The 15,939-nt window shown below is 52.3% G+C and overlaps 1 protein-coding gene across 1 annotated transcript in view; it reads left to right on the plus strand.

Annotated features, from left to right (window-relative positions):
• The window catches only part of EIF4G3 (eukaryotic translation initiation factor 4 gamma 3), a 99,498-nt gene extending 83,820 nt beyond the window's left edge, over nucleotides 1-15,678 (plus strand). Inside the window, exons 25-33 of the mRNA XM_083162366.1 lie at nucleotides 113-219; nucleotides 313-485; nucleotides 6,792-6,917; nucleotides 7,845-7,926; nucleotides 8,000-8,098; nucleotides 8,760-8,906; nucleotides 9,806-9,887; nucleotides 9,964-10,110; nucleotides 14,336-15,678. Coding sequence (XP_083018492.1) covers nucleotides 113-219; nucleotides 313-485; nucleotides 6,792-6,917; nucleotides 7,845-7,926; nucleotides 8,000-8,098; nucleotides 8,760-8,906; nucleotides 9,806-9,887; nucleotides 9,964-10,110; nucleotides 14,336-14,517 — 1,145 coding nt within the window. The 3' untranslated portion in view covers nucleotides 14,518-15,678. The remainder of the gene's footprint in view (nucleotides 1-112; nucleotides 220-312; nucleotides 486-6,791; nucleotides 6,918-7,844; nucleotides 7,927-7,999; nucleotides 8,099-8,759; nucleotides 8,907-9,805; nucleotides 9,888-9,963; nucleotides 10,111-14,335) is intronic.
• Nucleotides 15,679-15,939: the final 261 nt, after the last annotated feature.

Here is a 15,939-nt window from a genome sequence, read left to right on the forward strand (position 1 = left end):
TGCGGGAATTATATGCACGGGCACCTTGTAGGGCGTCTGCCGTTGATACTTACCTTGTTATCATGTGTTTGGTGACTTGTACTGCTTACACCTAATGTTTCCCTGTCTGTAGCCAAGTGCGAGACCCCTGAACCAGACAAGTCCCCTGTGTCAGAGGAGGAGATGGAGCGGAAGTCTAAGGCCATTATAGATGAGTTCCTGCACATTAACGACTATAAGGTCAGGGAGATTCTTCTGCCATTCCGCTGTACTCCCTGCACCGGTCTAATGCGCGCCCCCCCCCCCCCCCCCCCCCCCCGTCTCTCCCAACAGGAGGCCATGCAGTGCGTGGAAGAGCTCGGCGCGCAGGTCACGCTGGCTGTCTTCGTCAGGGTGGGTGTGGAATCCACACTGGAGAGGAGTCAGATCACCCGAGATCACATGGGTCAGCTGCTGTTCCAGCTGGTGCAGACGGGCAAGCTGCGGAAGCAGGACTTCTTCTCTGGGTGAGAGAGCAGGAGGTCCCAGCGATAGTTACGTCTTAGAACTAATATGGAATTGTTGGTGTTGTGCACATCTGGTAGCACATCATTTGTGGAATCACTGCCAAGGGCCCCACAGTTTGAGTCGTCCTTGTGGCCCAATCATGCCCCAGAACCATTTATTTCTGTATGCAGCCCCGTGGGGCTAGCCGCTATTGCATTTATATGGCACATCATGGAAATGTGTCTCCTGTGCCAAATAGTAACATTTACATGGAGTGACTGAAACATTGCTTATAAACCAATTATTGTTTCCATTTACTATCTGATTTCTGGGTAATGGATCCGAGGTTATACTGTGTCTCACACATCTGTGTTCTGCCTTTGTGGTGGGATGAGGTTCCGTATCAAATTTAATCTTCGGGCCACAGGCTTAACGCTGGGTAGTGGAGTGGGAGAGTGAGGCCACCAGCACCCAGGAGGTTAAACTACTTCCTGCCTCCCAGGCAGACCAGGCTCCTCCCCTTCTGTACCCCGCCTCCAGGCCATGCAGCTCAGTTGTTTTTGGTGCTGGCAGGAGCCGACATGCACCATTGAGAGGGGCTGCAGTAAGCAGTTTGACTTCTTCATTTTTCATTTTAACATTTTTACATTTTTTCTTTTAATTTTTTACACTGACTGTGTGTCAGTGACAGGGCAGCAGCACAGGGAGTCTATTAAGACACCAGCTCTGTTGCTCCATCACCCGTGCCCGGCGGCTGCAGCACTACTCATCAGTGAGTGACTGCAGCTGGTCCAGGGCACTAGGGGGACCACATCCTCAACCAGACAACAGGACAGCAACAGCAGGTAAAAAGATCCCCGCTTGGAGCGCGCACAGGGGCTGCGCTATCAAGTAGACGGCTGGCCCACCACCTGCTCCTGCTGGACCACCAGGGATACAAGTGTGTCCTCATCTCTCTCATTAACTGCCTCTGTTCAGGGCTTAAAAAAAACGTTACAAGGTAGACCTGATAAGCGCAGGGCTACGGTCAGGGAAATCTCTTCCTCAGCTCCTTCGTCAGCATGACTCTGACACGGACCCTACCCTACCATTGAGCTGGTAAATCAGGCCGCCCTATATTTAGGTGAGGCAGCTTTGGATACTGCCACCCTTACCTCCCGAGCATCAGATTTGGCAGTTGCAGCAGGAAGATCCCTGTGGCTGTCCTCTTAGAAGGCGGACATTGACTCTAAGAAGACCTTGGAAGCGCTTCCATTTGAGGGTGCCCTTTTGTTTGGGTCCGAACTGGATACAATTTTGGCCACAGTGGCAGCCTCTAATGCAGTTTTCCTACCGTCCGCTCCTGTACCACATCCCCTTGTTGCCTTCTAGTCCTTTCGCTTCCGGGTTATGGGATATTATTTTTCAAGAACCCAACCCCAGGTTGCAAAGTCATTCAATACCAAGGGTAAGCGTCCCTGGGCCACTAGGTGCCCTGACCCTAAGCCAGAGGACAAACCCTCTGCATTACGGGGCGGGCCTCCACCTGGGGAATCCCCAGGTGGGAGGCCAGCGGTTGGAGTTTTCGGGCCTCTGGGTCCAGGATGTTGTCTCCCAAGGCTACTTCCCTCGTCGTCCACCAAGCTTGTTTTTCACAAGTTCTCCAAATGACTTAGAAAAGTTCAGGGCTCTGGAACAATCCATCCAGGAGCTCCTACAATCCAGAGTCAATTCACTCAATTCCATTTGTCTCAACAAGGCTCAGGATTCTACGCCATCCTCTTTCTAGTCCGGAATCCCAACGGTTCATACCATCCCATTCTAAAGTTAAAAAGACTCAACAAGTTTATTCGAGTCCCGAAGTTCCAAATGAAAACATTGCGATCCATTGTCTTGACCTTACAACCAGGAGACTACATGGCATCCCTGGACATACAAGATGCACATCCCCATCAGGCCGGTTCCTGCTGTTTGGTCTACAGGACCCTCATTTTCAGTTTCAAGCTCTGCCTTTTAGGCTGGCAGTGATTGGCAGCAGACTTCGCAACCAGGGTGTCCGGATATTTCCAATTCTGGACAACCTGCTTATTGTGGCACAATCTGCAATAATCCTCAAGGATCATCTGACCATAGTGGTGACGGTCCTAGAATGTTACGGCTGGATCATCAATTGACCAAAATCATCCATGACTCCCGCACAGTCTATGGTCCATCTGGGAGTCCATCTGGATACAGTACATCAAAGGATCTACCTGCCAGAGGAACGTCGCTGGACACTGCAGTCCCGCATCCACCGTCCCTTGTCCCTCAGTGTCCATTCATGCCTGCATGGAGGTCCTAGGTTCAATGGCATCGATCTTCAACATGGCAGAATATGCCCAATTCCACTTAAGTCCGCTACAACGGGAGATCCTCACCAAGTGGCCGGGATCCTACGCCAACAACAGGTCACCGCTGATAGCCGTGTCACCGGCTGTACATCTCTCACTTTCTTGGTGGCTTCTAAACCGGAACCTCACAGCGAGGAGATGATAGATAGATAGATAGATAGATAGATACAACTTTATTGTCATTATCCTAATTTAGGACAACAAAATTCAATTTAGCATCCATCCGTACACATCCATATTATAAAAAAACAGAAGTCCATAACAATTTTACGATTTTACAATGAATACTAAAAACCCAAGCTACATTCCCTATTTAGTTTAACAATAGCCCTTGGAAAGAAGCTATTCTTCATCCTAGACGTCCTATTCCGTAGGCATCTGAACCGCCTACCTGACGGTAATAGCACAAATAATCCGTTTGCCGGATGAGTGATGTCTTTTAGAATATTATGTGCTCTACGTAAACAGCGCTTACTCTGAATCTCCTCAGCAGACGGGAGTGTAGTGCCCATTATACGTTGGGCCGATTTAATCACCCTCTGTATAAGTTTCCTTTCTGCAGTGGTACAATTTCCATACCAAACAGAAATGCAGCTGGTCAATATGCTCTCCACTGCGCATCGGTAGAAATTTAACAGTATACAGTATGATGTGACCGTTGATGTTTTTTCAACATCCTAAGGAAAAAAAGGCGTTGATGAGCCTTTTTTACCAAGCATTTAATATTGATTGACCAGGTTAGGTCCTCAGAGATATGAGTCCCCAAGAATTTGAAGCTGGAAACACGTTCCACACATGTACCATTAATTTGTATCGGCATGATTGGGGTAGATTTTTTCTTCCGAAAATCCACCACAATCTCCTTAGTCTTGCTAGAATTAAGAAAGAGATTATTTACTCCACACCAATCCACCAGATGCTGAATCTCATTCCTATATGCTATTTCATTGCTATTGTCAATTAGCCCAATTAATGTCGTATCGTCTGCAAATTTAATGATGGTGTTAGAATTGTAAGCCGACTTGCAGTCAGATGGTTTTGATTCTACCAGTGGACTCTCCTCACCACGGATGCCAGCCTCCACGGGTGGGGGGCAGTAACTTGCCAATGATGAGTGACTTTGGAACGGACAGGATGCCCAATTATCTATCAATGTCCTGGAACTGATGGCAGTTTTCTGTTCCCTTTGCTTGGTGGAACACTGGCTCAGGAGTCGCCCTGTGCATGTCCATTCGGACAATGCGTCGACGGTGGCTTATATCAACCATAAGGGCAGTGTGACCGGACGCCTGCCCTTACGCTCTGGCTACGCCCTTCGGGTCCACAGATGGCGGTTCCTGGTCTCACGGGACCTGGCCAATAGGGGATTCCCTGTTACCGTCAGCAACCACCCGTTACTGACTCCGCCCACTACACTGTGGGCGGGGATATGTCGGCCACCACCAGACTCCTATTACGTGGCATCTGGAACCACGGATACCGATTCAGGCACCCTCAGTCCCAGCTCAGTGATTCACATCTATTAATACATTTAAAATATTTTTTGCCCAGCTCTCGGCTCCCTTGAGCGGAGATTCTTAACACTGGACTGGCTGCGCTGGGGAGCCAGCTTCCGACCTGGACTATTTGCAGCGGCAGTTCCCAGTGCGCTGCTGTATAGCAGCAGCTTCTGTAGCGCTGCAGCCCGGGACAGCATCCTGGCTGCAGCATCTACCAGCACACTGCTCGGCCATGCCACATTCCCTGTGGGGGTTACAGCTGGACGGCACCGGGATTGCCAGAGGGAGACAAGGGCCACGGCGCCCATACACAATGTGATTAAAACATTTTTTTGAATTTGGTGCCAAGCACCCCTTGTCCAAGATGGCGCCTTAAGGGGTTAACCCTGACAGCCCCACGTCTGCCATGCCCCACAGGCGGCACTTGCAGTCGGGCTGCCATGACATCCTTCATCTTTCAATGGGCAAAGGAGAAGATTCATGCTCTCTCGGCGATCTTTATCTCGGGGGTCCTCAACTGGGAAGCGGACTTCCTGAGCAATGCCGGCTAATGGGCCCTTCATCCGGAGGTGTTCCAGATGCTGGTTTGATGCTGGGGCAGACCTGAAGTGGACGTGATGGCATCGCATCACAACCCAAGGTCACCCTATCCAGGTCTTCCCTCCGATTGCGCTCCTCCTGACCGTAATCCGCAAGTTGAAAGCGGCACATTGATCCTGGTGGCTCCACATTTGGCCCAGACGGATCTGGTTTTTGGATCTGCAGGCCCTATCATTGGCCCTTCGATCTGTCTGCCTCTACATCCAGACCTGCTCACTCAAGAACCGTGTCTACATCCAGACCTGCAGCGTCTGGCTTTGACGCGGTGGCTGTTGAGACCTCCTTGTTCAGAGCCAAAGGCTTTAACTCAAGGGTTATCTCAACTATGCTCAAGGCTCGCAAACCTTCTTCAGCCAGTGCTTACCATCGCATCTGTGGTGTGGTATAGGGTTCCGACAGTCGGGATCAGACAGCATGGCGAATGCAACAAAGCCCCTTGCGGGTACGCTGCGCTCGCCACGCTGTGGGCACGGTGGCTCGCTACTTATTCTATTCTCCCTCATGGGGGGTCGTGGACCCCCACGAGGGAGAATCGCCGGTGGCCTTTGGGAGCCCATCTGTCTGTGTTTTAACAGTCAGGTAAATGACTGTCGGGATCCCGTCCGGCACTCTCGCATCTGGAGGGCTTACTTTTATTGGACTTGCCGTTTGGCCATGATTCTGCAGTTCTTACGGAAGGGTTTGGAGTCTGGATTGCGCTTTTCTTCTTCGAAAGTACAAGTTTCGGCTCTGTCCATCCTGTTCCGCAGGCAGTTGGCATTATTGCAGGATGTCTGCACTTTCCTGAAGGGTGTCCTCCGTATCCAACCTCCCTTTGTTCTGTGGGATATTTCCCTGGTCCTCGGGGCTCTTCAGGCTCCCCTGTTTTTCCTCTCAGCTTTCCCAATCTTCCATCCTGACAGGGCAGTTTTTCAAACTGTTCCTTCCTTAACACCTCCCCAAGATGGTGTCTAAATTTCATGTCAACCAGGAGATTGTGGTCCCTGCCTTTCGGAGGCCTCTCCTGAACAGTCTTCTCTGACTGTGGTTTGTGCATCAATGTGCATCGCACTAAAGCTCTTGTTGGACTCTATTTCCTCTATGGGTTTCAGAAGAGAGTTTGGTCTGCTACCAAGCAGACTATTGCCTGCTGGCTTAAATCTGTCATCAAGCAGGCATACTTGGGCACCTCCCTCCCGGTTCCTGCGAGGGTCTGGGCTCATTCCACGAGGTCTGTGGGTGCGTCTTGGGCTGTTGGAGGCTGTGCAACAGCAGAGCAACTTTACAGGGCAGCGACTTGGTCATCTGCCTATACCTTTTTGCACTTTTACGCATTTGACACGTTTTCCTCCCAGGACTTGACTTTTGGCCAGAGTGCACTGGCTGCGGCGCAGGCGTGTCCCCACCCTTACATGGCTGCTTTAGGACGTCCCAGCATTAGCCCTGTGGCCCCTGACGTCTCCCGAAGAATAAAACGAGATTTATGTCTTGTTATATCTTTCTTAGAGGACATCAGGGGCCATGGGGATCCCTCCCTGCCACGCCTGCTTTACGTATGTTAAATGTTAATAGTTCCTCCGTTAAATGAACTCACATACGTTCAGAATGTGTTTCTGTCTGGTGTTTCTCTTCCTTCTCTCTTGTCTCCTGCCTTGGCTTGTTAAAAACTGAGCTGCCTGGCCTGGAGGCGGGGTAGAGGAGGAGAGGAGCATGGTCTGCCTGGGAGGCAGAAGTTTAACCTCTTGGATGCTGGTGGTCTCTCACTCCAACTCCTCTACCCAGCGTTAAACCTGTGGCCCCTGACGTCCTTGAAGAAAGAGATTTTTACAAGTAAGACATAAATCCCCTTTTTACTGAATCCAGTCTGCTCCTTATTTAGAATTTCTGAAACCCTGGAGCTGGCTGAGGACATGGCCATAGACATACCGCACATCTGGCTGTACCTGGCGGAGATAGTGACCCCCATGTTAAAGGAAGGCGGGATCTCCCTGAACGAGTTAATCACGTGAGTGACCGGGGTCGTGTGGATGTGTAGATCCAGCATCACCTAATGTAAGTTCTGTGTACATGTTACCTTCCACCCTATAACCACACTACATGCCAATCCTGTAAGGGAGGGAGTAATGTCCTCTCCTGTTGGAAGGGGTGAATGTAGAAAGTGTAACCGACAGGAGGAAGAAGGTAGATGCAGACAGCTGATTCTGGTTGCTTGCAATTGTGTGGTTAGTGACGTAGTGAGACATGTTTTTATAGGAGAAATTGATAGAAAGGACTAGCAATAACCCAGATAATGTCTTCAGTATCCTTATTTTCTCTTTCAGAGACATGTTTTGGTAGCCTTCATGGAGGGGACGTGTGCGGGTAGCCCCCGTAGAGGGGACGTGTGCGGGTAGCCCCCGTGGAGGGGACGTGTGCGGGTAGCCCCCATGGAGGGGACGTGTGCGGGTAGCCCCCGTAGAGGGGACGTGTGCGGGTAGCCCCCGTGGAGGGGACGTGTGCGGGTAGCCCCCGTGGAGGGGACGTGTGCGGGTAGCCCCCGGAGAGGGGACGTGTGCGGGTAGCCCCCGGAGAGGGGACAAGTGCGGGTAGCCCCCGTGGAGGGGACGTGTGCGGGTAGCCCCCGTGGAGGGGACGTGTGCGGGTAGCCCCCGTGGAGGGGACGTGTGCGGGTAGCCCCCATGGAGGGGACGTGTGCGGGTAGCCATCATATAGAGGATGGAGGTGAGACACTTGAGGGCATAAAGGGAGAGACCGCTATTTTCCGTATTTTCCATCTCAGCCAGTACGCGGAGCTGGTATTGGGTGCAGTAGATAATGCCAGGCTATCAGATGTAGGGAGCCGCTGACAGGGCCAGAGTGTCTAGGATGAGGCAGTAGGTTTCTACTTGTGCTCTACGTGGCCTAATAATAATATATTTTTTTATGTTGTCAGGGAATTCAACAAACCTCTGCTCCCTGTGGGACGTGGAGGCGTGTTACTGTCTGAAATATTGCACCTTCTATGCAAACAAATGGTAGGTTGTACAGAGTATAGTACTGCATGACATGTCCCGTGGCGTCAGGCTAATCCCACCTGATCTATTGCAGAGCCATAAGAAAGTGGCGGCTTTGTGGCGAGATACCGGCCTCAGATGGAAAGACCTACTGCCGGAAGGGGAGGATGTGCAGAGCTTTGTCAGTGAGAAGGTGAGTGTGAGCCTTGTAAGGACGTTAATGAGGTGAGTGTGAGCCTTGTAAGGGCATTAGTGAGAAGGTGAGTGTGAGCCTTGTAAGGGCATTAGTGAAAAGGTGAGTGTGAGCCTTGTAAGGACGTTAATGAGAAGGTGAGGGTGAGCCTTGTAAGGGCATTAGTGAGAAGGTGAGTGTGAGCCTTGTAAGGGCATTAGTGAGAAGGTGAGTGTGAGCCTTGTAAGGGCATTAGTGAGAAGGTGAGTGTGAGCCTTGTAAGGACGTTAATGAGAAGGTGAGGGTGAGCCTTGTAAGAACGTTAATGAAAAGGTGAGTCTGGGCCTTGTAGGGTCAGTGAGAAGGTGAGTGTGTGGGCCTTGAAGGGTCAGTGAGAAGGTGAGTGTGAGCCTTGTAAGGACGTTAATGAGAAGGTGAGTGGGAGCCTTGTAAGGACGTTAATGAGAAGATGAGTGTGAGCCTTGTAAGGACGTTAATGAGAAGGTGAGTGAGCCTTGTAGGGTCAGTGGGAAGGTGAGTGTGTGGGTCTTGTAGGGTCAGTGGGAAGGTGAGTGTGTGGGCCTTGTAGGGTCAGTGAGAAGGTGATGAGTGTGGGCCTTGTAGGGTCAGTGAGAAGTCACCACCAGCCCCTGTAATTCTGGCGTCTGCTCCATTACCACAGAACTTGGACTTCACGCTGTCAGATGGCTCCAGCCCATCAGAGACTCTCTCCAGGAAAGAGATGACCGCGGAGGAGCTGAACAAGCGGCTAGAACAGCTCATCGTCGAGGAGAATGCCACAGATGAACATATATTCGACTGGGTAGAGGTTAGTCTCCGGTGCCTTATCACATGCCATGTTGTCCATAGTGGGTGCAGCAACGTTACGGTACTTGTTTCCTAGCACGGCGCCCGTCGCAGGTGATCGCATACCTTAACTTAAGGTATGCGATGGACGCGACCGACACGATTTCAGGGCTATTTTTAGCCTTTTCCCCGACAATTAAAGAATCGTGACCGATGCGATGGACGCGATTTTACATAGGGAACAATGTTAAATGGCCCAATGGACCTGATTTTTCAATGTATACCCACCCTTATGGGTATTTTACATGTGAAATCCCCCCCCCCCCCCCCCCCCCATTGTTAACGCAACCCCATGATGAACGCCAACCCGAAGCGTGGCGAGCGGCGGCAGTACGCGTCCTCCGACCTTTTCATACCCCCACTATCCACGTCGGCGTGGAGTTGATTTTATATAGTGTGGCGAGCGCAGCGAGGCGAGCGGACTCGTAATACCTGTGAAGTAATGCGCGGGGCTCGCCACGCTTCGGGTTGGCGTTCATCGTGGGGTGGCGTTAACAATGGGGGGCATTTTACCCATCAGGGTGGGTATACAATGAAAATTGAGGTCTGGGGGGCATTTATCATTGGGCCCAATGTAAAATCGGGTCTCAGGGACCATTTTACATTGTAAAAATCGCGTCCATCGCATGCAATTTGGTTGCATGCGATGCGATCGACGCGATTTTTAAGGACCCGATGAATACAATCAAAATCGCAGGCGCCGTGCTAGGAAACGAGTACCAACGTTACTTTCTATAACATCAGTGATTGGCTTATCTCTACTACCGTATGCTGACTCCGCCCCCTGCCTGCTACCGTATGCTGACTCCGCCCCCTGACTGCTACCGTATGCTGACTCCGCCCCTTGTTCTCGTTATTCAGGCTAATCTAGATGAAAGCCAGATGAGTTCTCCCACATTCCTTAGAGCTTTAATGTCCGCAGTGTGCAAAGCGGCAATAATAGGTGAGTACCTCCTATTGTCCCAGTGTGGCCGGACGCCACGTTAGTGGGCCCCACTCACCTCTTCGTCTCTCTCCAGGGGACTGTTCTTCCTGCCGTGTGGACACGACCTTCCTCAAGCAGAAGGTTCCAGTCCTAGTAAAGTACATGGACTCCAATGTAGAGCGGGAACTGCAAGCACTTTATTCCCTGCAAGCATTGATAGTAAAACTTGATCAACCTGCCAGTAAGTATGGACGCGCCGCCTTCTCCTTAGCGAGCACTGGTGCACACGTGGGACATATGTGTGCGCTGGGAGTGATGCCAATATCCAACCAGCGTGTGCATGTTTGATGAGTCCGGTTATCCGGCAGCCGTGCGCTACAGCCAGGAGTGTGCTGTACTAGAGGAGTGGATGCGTAGATTATACCGCGTTCAGTCTTCTATTGGTGGATTGCAGACATCACGGACGGCTCGTGTTTCCTCTGGCCAAGGTCTTTTCCTGGCTGTAAGCAGGACACCAGACCATGAGAAGGTCGGCTAGTCACTGAGATCGTTCTGATGTAAGTAATGTGTGTAGATGGCTTTTGCTGCGACACCCAGGTGACAGTCTGTTTACCAGGGTTGCACCAGAACTTGGATATATGACCTGTCTGATCCACAGAGTAGTCAGACGCTACTTACACAGAGTCCCTGTAATACGCCTGGCACCGGTCTGCAGACGGCTGGTTACCTTGTGTCTCTCTGCTCTTATCAACTTGTACTTTACCTATTAATAAAGGGTTCACAGAGGAAATCATTCACTGCGCGTGGAAGGAACAAGTGACAACTGTCTTCATGCTGTCATATAAAAGTTAATAAGGACATGTCCCGAGGATAAGGGGACTGTTGTCGGAAGCACATAAAGGTGGGGATTACAGTGTAGGGATGCCCTTACATGCGGTACACCCCAGAGCGCAGTGACTGCTGCATTTATATCTCCCGAACGCTTTGTGCTGGGATAATGGGTCACAGGTCGGCTATACTGCAGAAGTCGCCTTCGTGTCATCCTTCAATGAATATAGATCTGTCTTCTCTGGAGCAGCCAGATGGGATACAGTCATTTGGTCGACACCATTAGGTAGACATGGGTCTAGGTCGACATGGGCTTTTTCACTGTTTCTTGAGCCGACATGTGCCAACAGGTGGTATTTCATGCCCTACCATCCTCTAGGGCATGGTGGGAGGATGAAATAGTGTGCCGTGTGTAGCGAGGCACCGTGCCCGAAGCTTGGCGAGGGGAGGCGGTGCACTTCAAACTGTGTCCATGTCGATTGTGTCAACATTTGGGTAAAAAACTGTGAAAAACACCATGTCGACCTAGACACTGTCGACCTAATGTTTGTGTCTATCTAATGTCTTGTCGACCTAGTCCCATGTCGACCTTATGCTTGTCGACCAACATACTGTAGACCAAACGATCCCAACCCGGCCGGATTGTTGACTATGAGACGGGTACACCAGGGGGACAGTAGCGCTTTACACCCTTTCAGGCTGACATAATTCTGCTAGGGGGTCCCCCGGACAGACTGAGGTGGAGCTGAGGAGTTGTGGCAGGCTGGGGTGGGGGGGGGGGGGTGTCGCTACCTGTCGCTCCCCGCCGCAGCCAGGCTCCCGTTACCTGTCACCCCCCGCCCGCAGCCAAGCTCCCGTTACCTGTCGCTCCCCGCAGCAGCCGGGCTCCCGTTACCTGTCGCTCCCCGCAGCAGCTGGGCTCCCGTTACCTGTCGCTCCCCGCAGCAGCCAGGCTCCCGTTACCTGTTGCCTGCAGCCAGGCTCCCGTTACCTGTCGCCCCCCGCCGCAGCCAGGCTCCCGTTACCTGTCGCCCCCCGCCGCAGCCAGGCTCCCGTTACCTGTCGCCCCCTCCGCCGCAGCCAGGCTCCCGTTACCTGTCGCCCCCTCCGCCGCAGCCAGGCTCCCGTTACCTGTCGCCCCTCCGCCGCAGCCAGGCTCCCGTTACCTGTCGCTCACGCCACAGCCAGGCTCCCGTTACCTGTCGCTCACACCACAGCCAGGCTCCCGTTACCTGTCGCTCACACCACAGCCTTACCTTGGGAGTATTGTGGAGGATCACAGATTATGGCTGCCCTTCTGAGCTCCTGCGAGGGATTGTCCTTTACACTGTAAGCTCACACGAGCAGGGCCCTCTTACCTTGTGTGCTCTTTCTTCCATCTGTGATTTGGAATAAATCGGATGCAGCAACTCCCTAGGGTGTATTATTCCAGGGGGGACACTAGCCAGCAGGGGGTGGTTCTGTACAGTGATTGTACAGTAGCAGATGACTGGGCTCCATTTGTAAGGTTCTGCAATGAGCACAGAACCAGCTCAGTCATCATGGAGGAAGTCACGCTGTCCTCTCACCAGTCTCCAGCCACAATGGAGATCAACCTGAGCATGTGTGAGGGATGATGGGGGTGCTGGACGACTGCTTCAGGGTCTGTGAACTCAGGAGCCGTCTTACCTGCCCCGACAGCCATATCCTACATTCTAGTTGAAGAACGCCACTCAGTGCCATGGAGGTGGGTGTACTACAGCCATCTGTGGCTGATCTTGCCCTACCCTCCGCTGTTGGCACATGGCTGTGGTGCTCCTGTGTCTCCTACATGTTCCCCCTGGAGCCAGCAGCAGATGCAGGCATTCGCCGGATGAGACTTCAGAACAGTCTGCTCCCTTTATTAGGTCCAACGAGTTTCTCAGCCCAAATACTATTGTCCTCAGAGTGAGTGTGTTCTTGGCCATCGTCTGGTGTTCTATAGGGACCAAGTAGTCCTGTGTCCTAGTGGCTCCTGCACGTATAAATACGGCCATATCTTATAACTGACATTACTGTATGCGGTCAGATCCATCAGTTACATGTAACAGATGCTTGCATTGGATCAAGTTGATACAGTGGGTGAACGTTGTCTAGGTCCACACCACAATGCTCATTATGGATGATAAACCGTGACGTATGCATCGGCTACAGAGTGATCTGGGGTGGCTGCTGTGTGGTGTCCCCCGGGTGTCGGAACGTGGAGCACTCTGCTGTGTGGTGTCCCCCGGGTGTCAGAACGTGGAGCACTCTGCTGGCAGCTGCTGTGTGGTGTTCCCCGGCTGTCAGAACGTGGAGCACTCTGCTGGCGGCTGCTGTGTGGTGTCCCCCGGGTGTCGGAACGTGGAGCACTCTGCTGGCGGCTGCTGTGTGGTGTCCCCCGGGTGTCGGAACGTGGAGCACTCTGCTGGCGGCTGCTGTGTGGTGTCCCCCGGGTGTCGGAACGTGGAGTGCACTCCTGGTGGCTGCTGTGTGGTGTCCCCCGGGTGTCGGAACATGGAGCACTCTGCTGTGTGGTGTCCCCCGGGTGTCAGAACGTGGAGCGCACTCCTGGTGGCTGCTGTGTGGTTTCCCCCGGGTGTGGGAACGTGGAGCGCACTAGTGGTGGCTGTTGTGTGGTGTCCCCCGGGTGTCGGAACGTGGAGCGCAATCCTGGTGGCTGTTGTGTGGTGTCCCCCGGGTGTGGGAACGTGGAGCGCACTCCTGGTGGCTGCTGTGTGGTGTCCCCTGGGTGTGGGAACGTGGAGCGCAATCCTGGTGGCTGTTGTGTGGTGTCCCCCGGGTGTGGGAACGTGGAGCGCAATCCTGGTGGCTGTTGTGTGGTATCCCCCGGGTGTGGGAACGTGGAGCGCAATCCTGGTGGCTGTTGTGTGGTATCCCCCGGGTGTGGGAACGTGGAGCGCAATCCTGGTGGCTGTTGTGTGGTGTCCCCCGGGTGTGGGAACGTGGAGCGCAATCCTGGTGGCTGTTGTGTGGTGTCCCCCGGGTGTGGGAACGTGGAGCGCACTAGTGGTGGCTGTTGTGTGGTGTCCCCCGGGTGTGGGAACGTGGAGCGCAATCCTGGTGGCTGTTGTGTGGTATCCCCTGGGTGTGGGAACATGGAGCGCAATCCTGGTGGCTGTTGTGTGGTGTCCCCCGGGTGTGGGAACGTGGAGCGCAATCCTGGTGGCTGTTGTGTGGTGTCCCCTGGGTGTGGGAACGTGGAGTGCAATCCTGGTGGCTGTGTGGTGTCCCCCGGATGTCGGAACGTGGAGCGCACTCCTGGTGGCTGTTGTGTGGTGTCCCCCGGGTGTGGGAACGTGGAGCGCTCTGCTGTGTGGTGTCCTCCAGGTATCGGAACGTGGAGCGCACTCCTGGTGGCTGCTGTGTGGTGTCCCCCGGGTGTGGGAACATGGAGCGCACTCCTGGTGGCTGCTGTGTGGTGTCCTCCGGGTATCGGAACGTGGAGCGCACTCCTGCTGTGTGGTGTCCTCCCATTTAGCTGACAGTGACATACATGAACTTGTGTTCTCTGGGCCTGATTCAGACGTGGACACAGTGGGTGAGCTTTACACCCTATGTGCATCAGGCCCGGCCACTGGGGGAATAGCCACTAAGTGTTTCATTCTTTCTGTCCCCAGACTTGCTCCGGATGTTCTTTGACTGCCTCTATGATGAAGAAGTGATTTCTGAGGATGCCTTCTACAAGTGGGAGGGCAGTAAGGACCCGGCGGAGCAGAATGGGAAGGGTGTAGCACTAAAATCAGTCACTGCCTTTTTCACGTGGCTGCGGGAGGCAGAGGAAGAGTCAGAGGACAACTAGAAACTTAATCAAGTGACTTTCGAGACCCTCGAGGTGGAGACTGATAAGACGCATTGAGGGTCACCTTCAGCAACTTTATATAAAAAAACAAAACATTTTTTTTTTCTCGTTCCGTTCCTCTCCACCAATCAGGGTACAGACGAGTGGATAACCACAAACGTGAAGGGAATGAACACAACAAATCCACCAATAGGTGACGACCGTTTCCCAGTCCACAAAATAATTGGAATTTGTTTGAGAGGTGATCATGGAGAGAATGACGGGAGCTTATTGGGAGAGATGAAGGGGAGGTCACCCTGTGCGCTTCGTGGGAACGATGGTTCATTCCCGCATAACTATTTATAGAAGTAAATACTTTTTGTTTTAAGTGCCCTCCCATGCCCGCTTTTTTTTATTTTATTTTATTTTTAAAACAAAAACGTACAAAGAAAAAAAAAATCTCCTTTAAATTGAAATCCGCAGACCATTTCAGAAGATGGGGAAATAATTTATTGTCCATGGACTACATAAGCCAGTGTTTGCTCTGTTCGGTTAAACAGGCTCAATAAGACGGAACGTGGAATCTTCCTTGCGTTGCGGCCAGTCTTTTATATTTAAAAGGCTATAAAGATACGTTTTATGGCTGGCTCCGGCTCTCCGAGGTTGCAGCAGTAGCTGGTTCGGTTTTGGAATGAGTACAGTGAATAATGTTGCTCTCTCTGGGAATAGCGCACTGTTCTAACTGTGATGAGCAGAGGTGACCGATCTACACCGGCGCTGGAGCCTCGGTAGTGATCCGCAGCGAGAGGCCGACATCTCGCGCCTGCGCACAGGTCTTGCTTTCTACTCTCCGCTCTGTGGAAGTGCTGGAGCCCTACGATGTAGGACCCTTAGGCAAACTACTACAAGGGCCGACTGGCTGTCATAATGCACCAAACCGGCATCTCTGTGGAGCACGGTGTAACATGAAGATTCATTTCAGTATTGTAACATTGGAATCTCCAGGAATACAGAGGGAGTCCGGGGGTGCTGCGGTGTCGAGCTGGAAGTATATCTGGACCTGCCCAGCTGCAGCTTTCCACAATGACGGTACATGCCACTGTGCCATGCCATCTCTATGTTCTATTCATTTTAGCCTGGTTTCCTATGGAAAGAAAGGCTAATAAAACTATCTGTACCCTGCCTAATGGCTGCGTTGTGTGATACGTGTGTGAGAGACCAGAGCCTCCTGCTAAATAGGTGATTATCGCTGTGGGAACAAAGGGTTATACAGCTATTCATTTATTACAATGTATCATTAACTGCTCACATCTGAATATCCCAAAAGACAGGAGAACCCTATGTAAGGAAGTCATTATCCCCTCACACTACTGACCCCTAGTGGACAGCAACATTCCTACACATATGGGGTCTGTTATCTGGTATTCACTACTGCTCCTCACA

Source organism: Crinia signifera, chromosome 19 (assembly GCF_055691185.1).
Source record: "Crinia signifera chromosome 19, ASM5569118v1, whole genome shotgun sequence".
Lineage (NCBI taxonomy): Eukaryota > Metazoa > Chordata > Amphibia > Anura > Myobatrachidae > Crinia > Crinia signifera.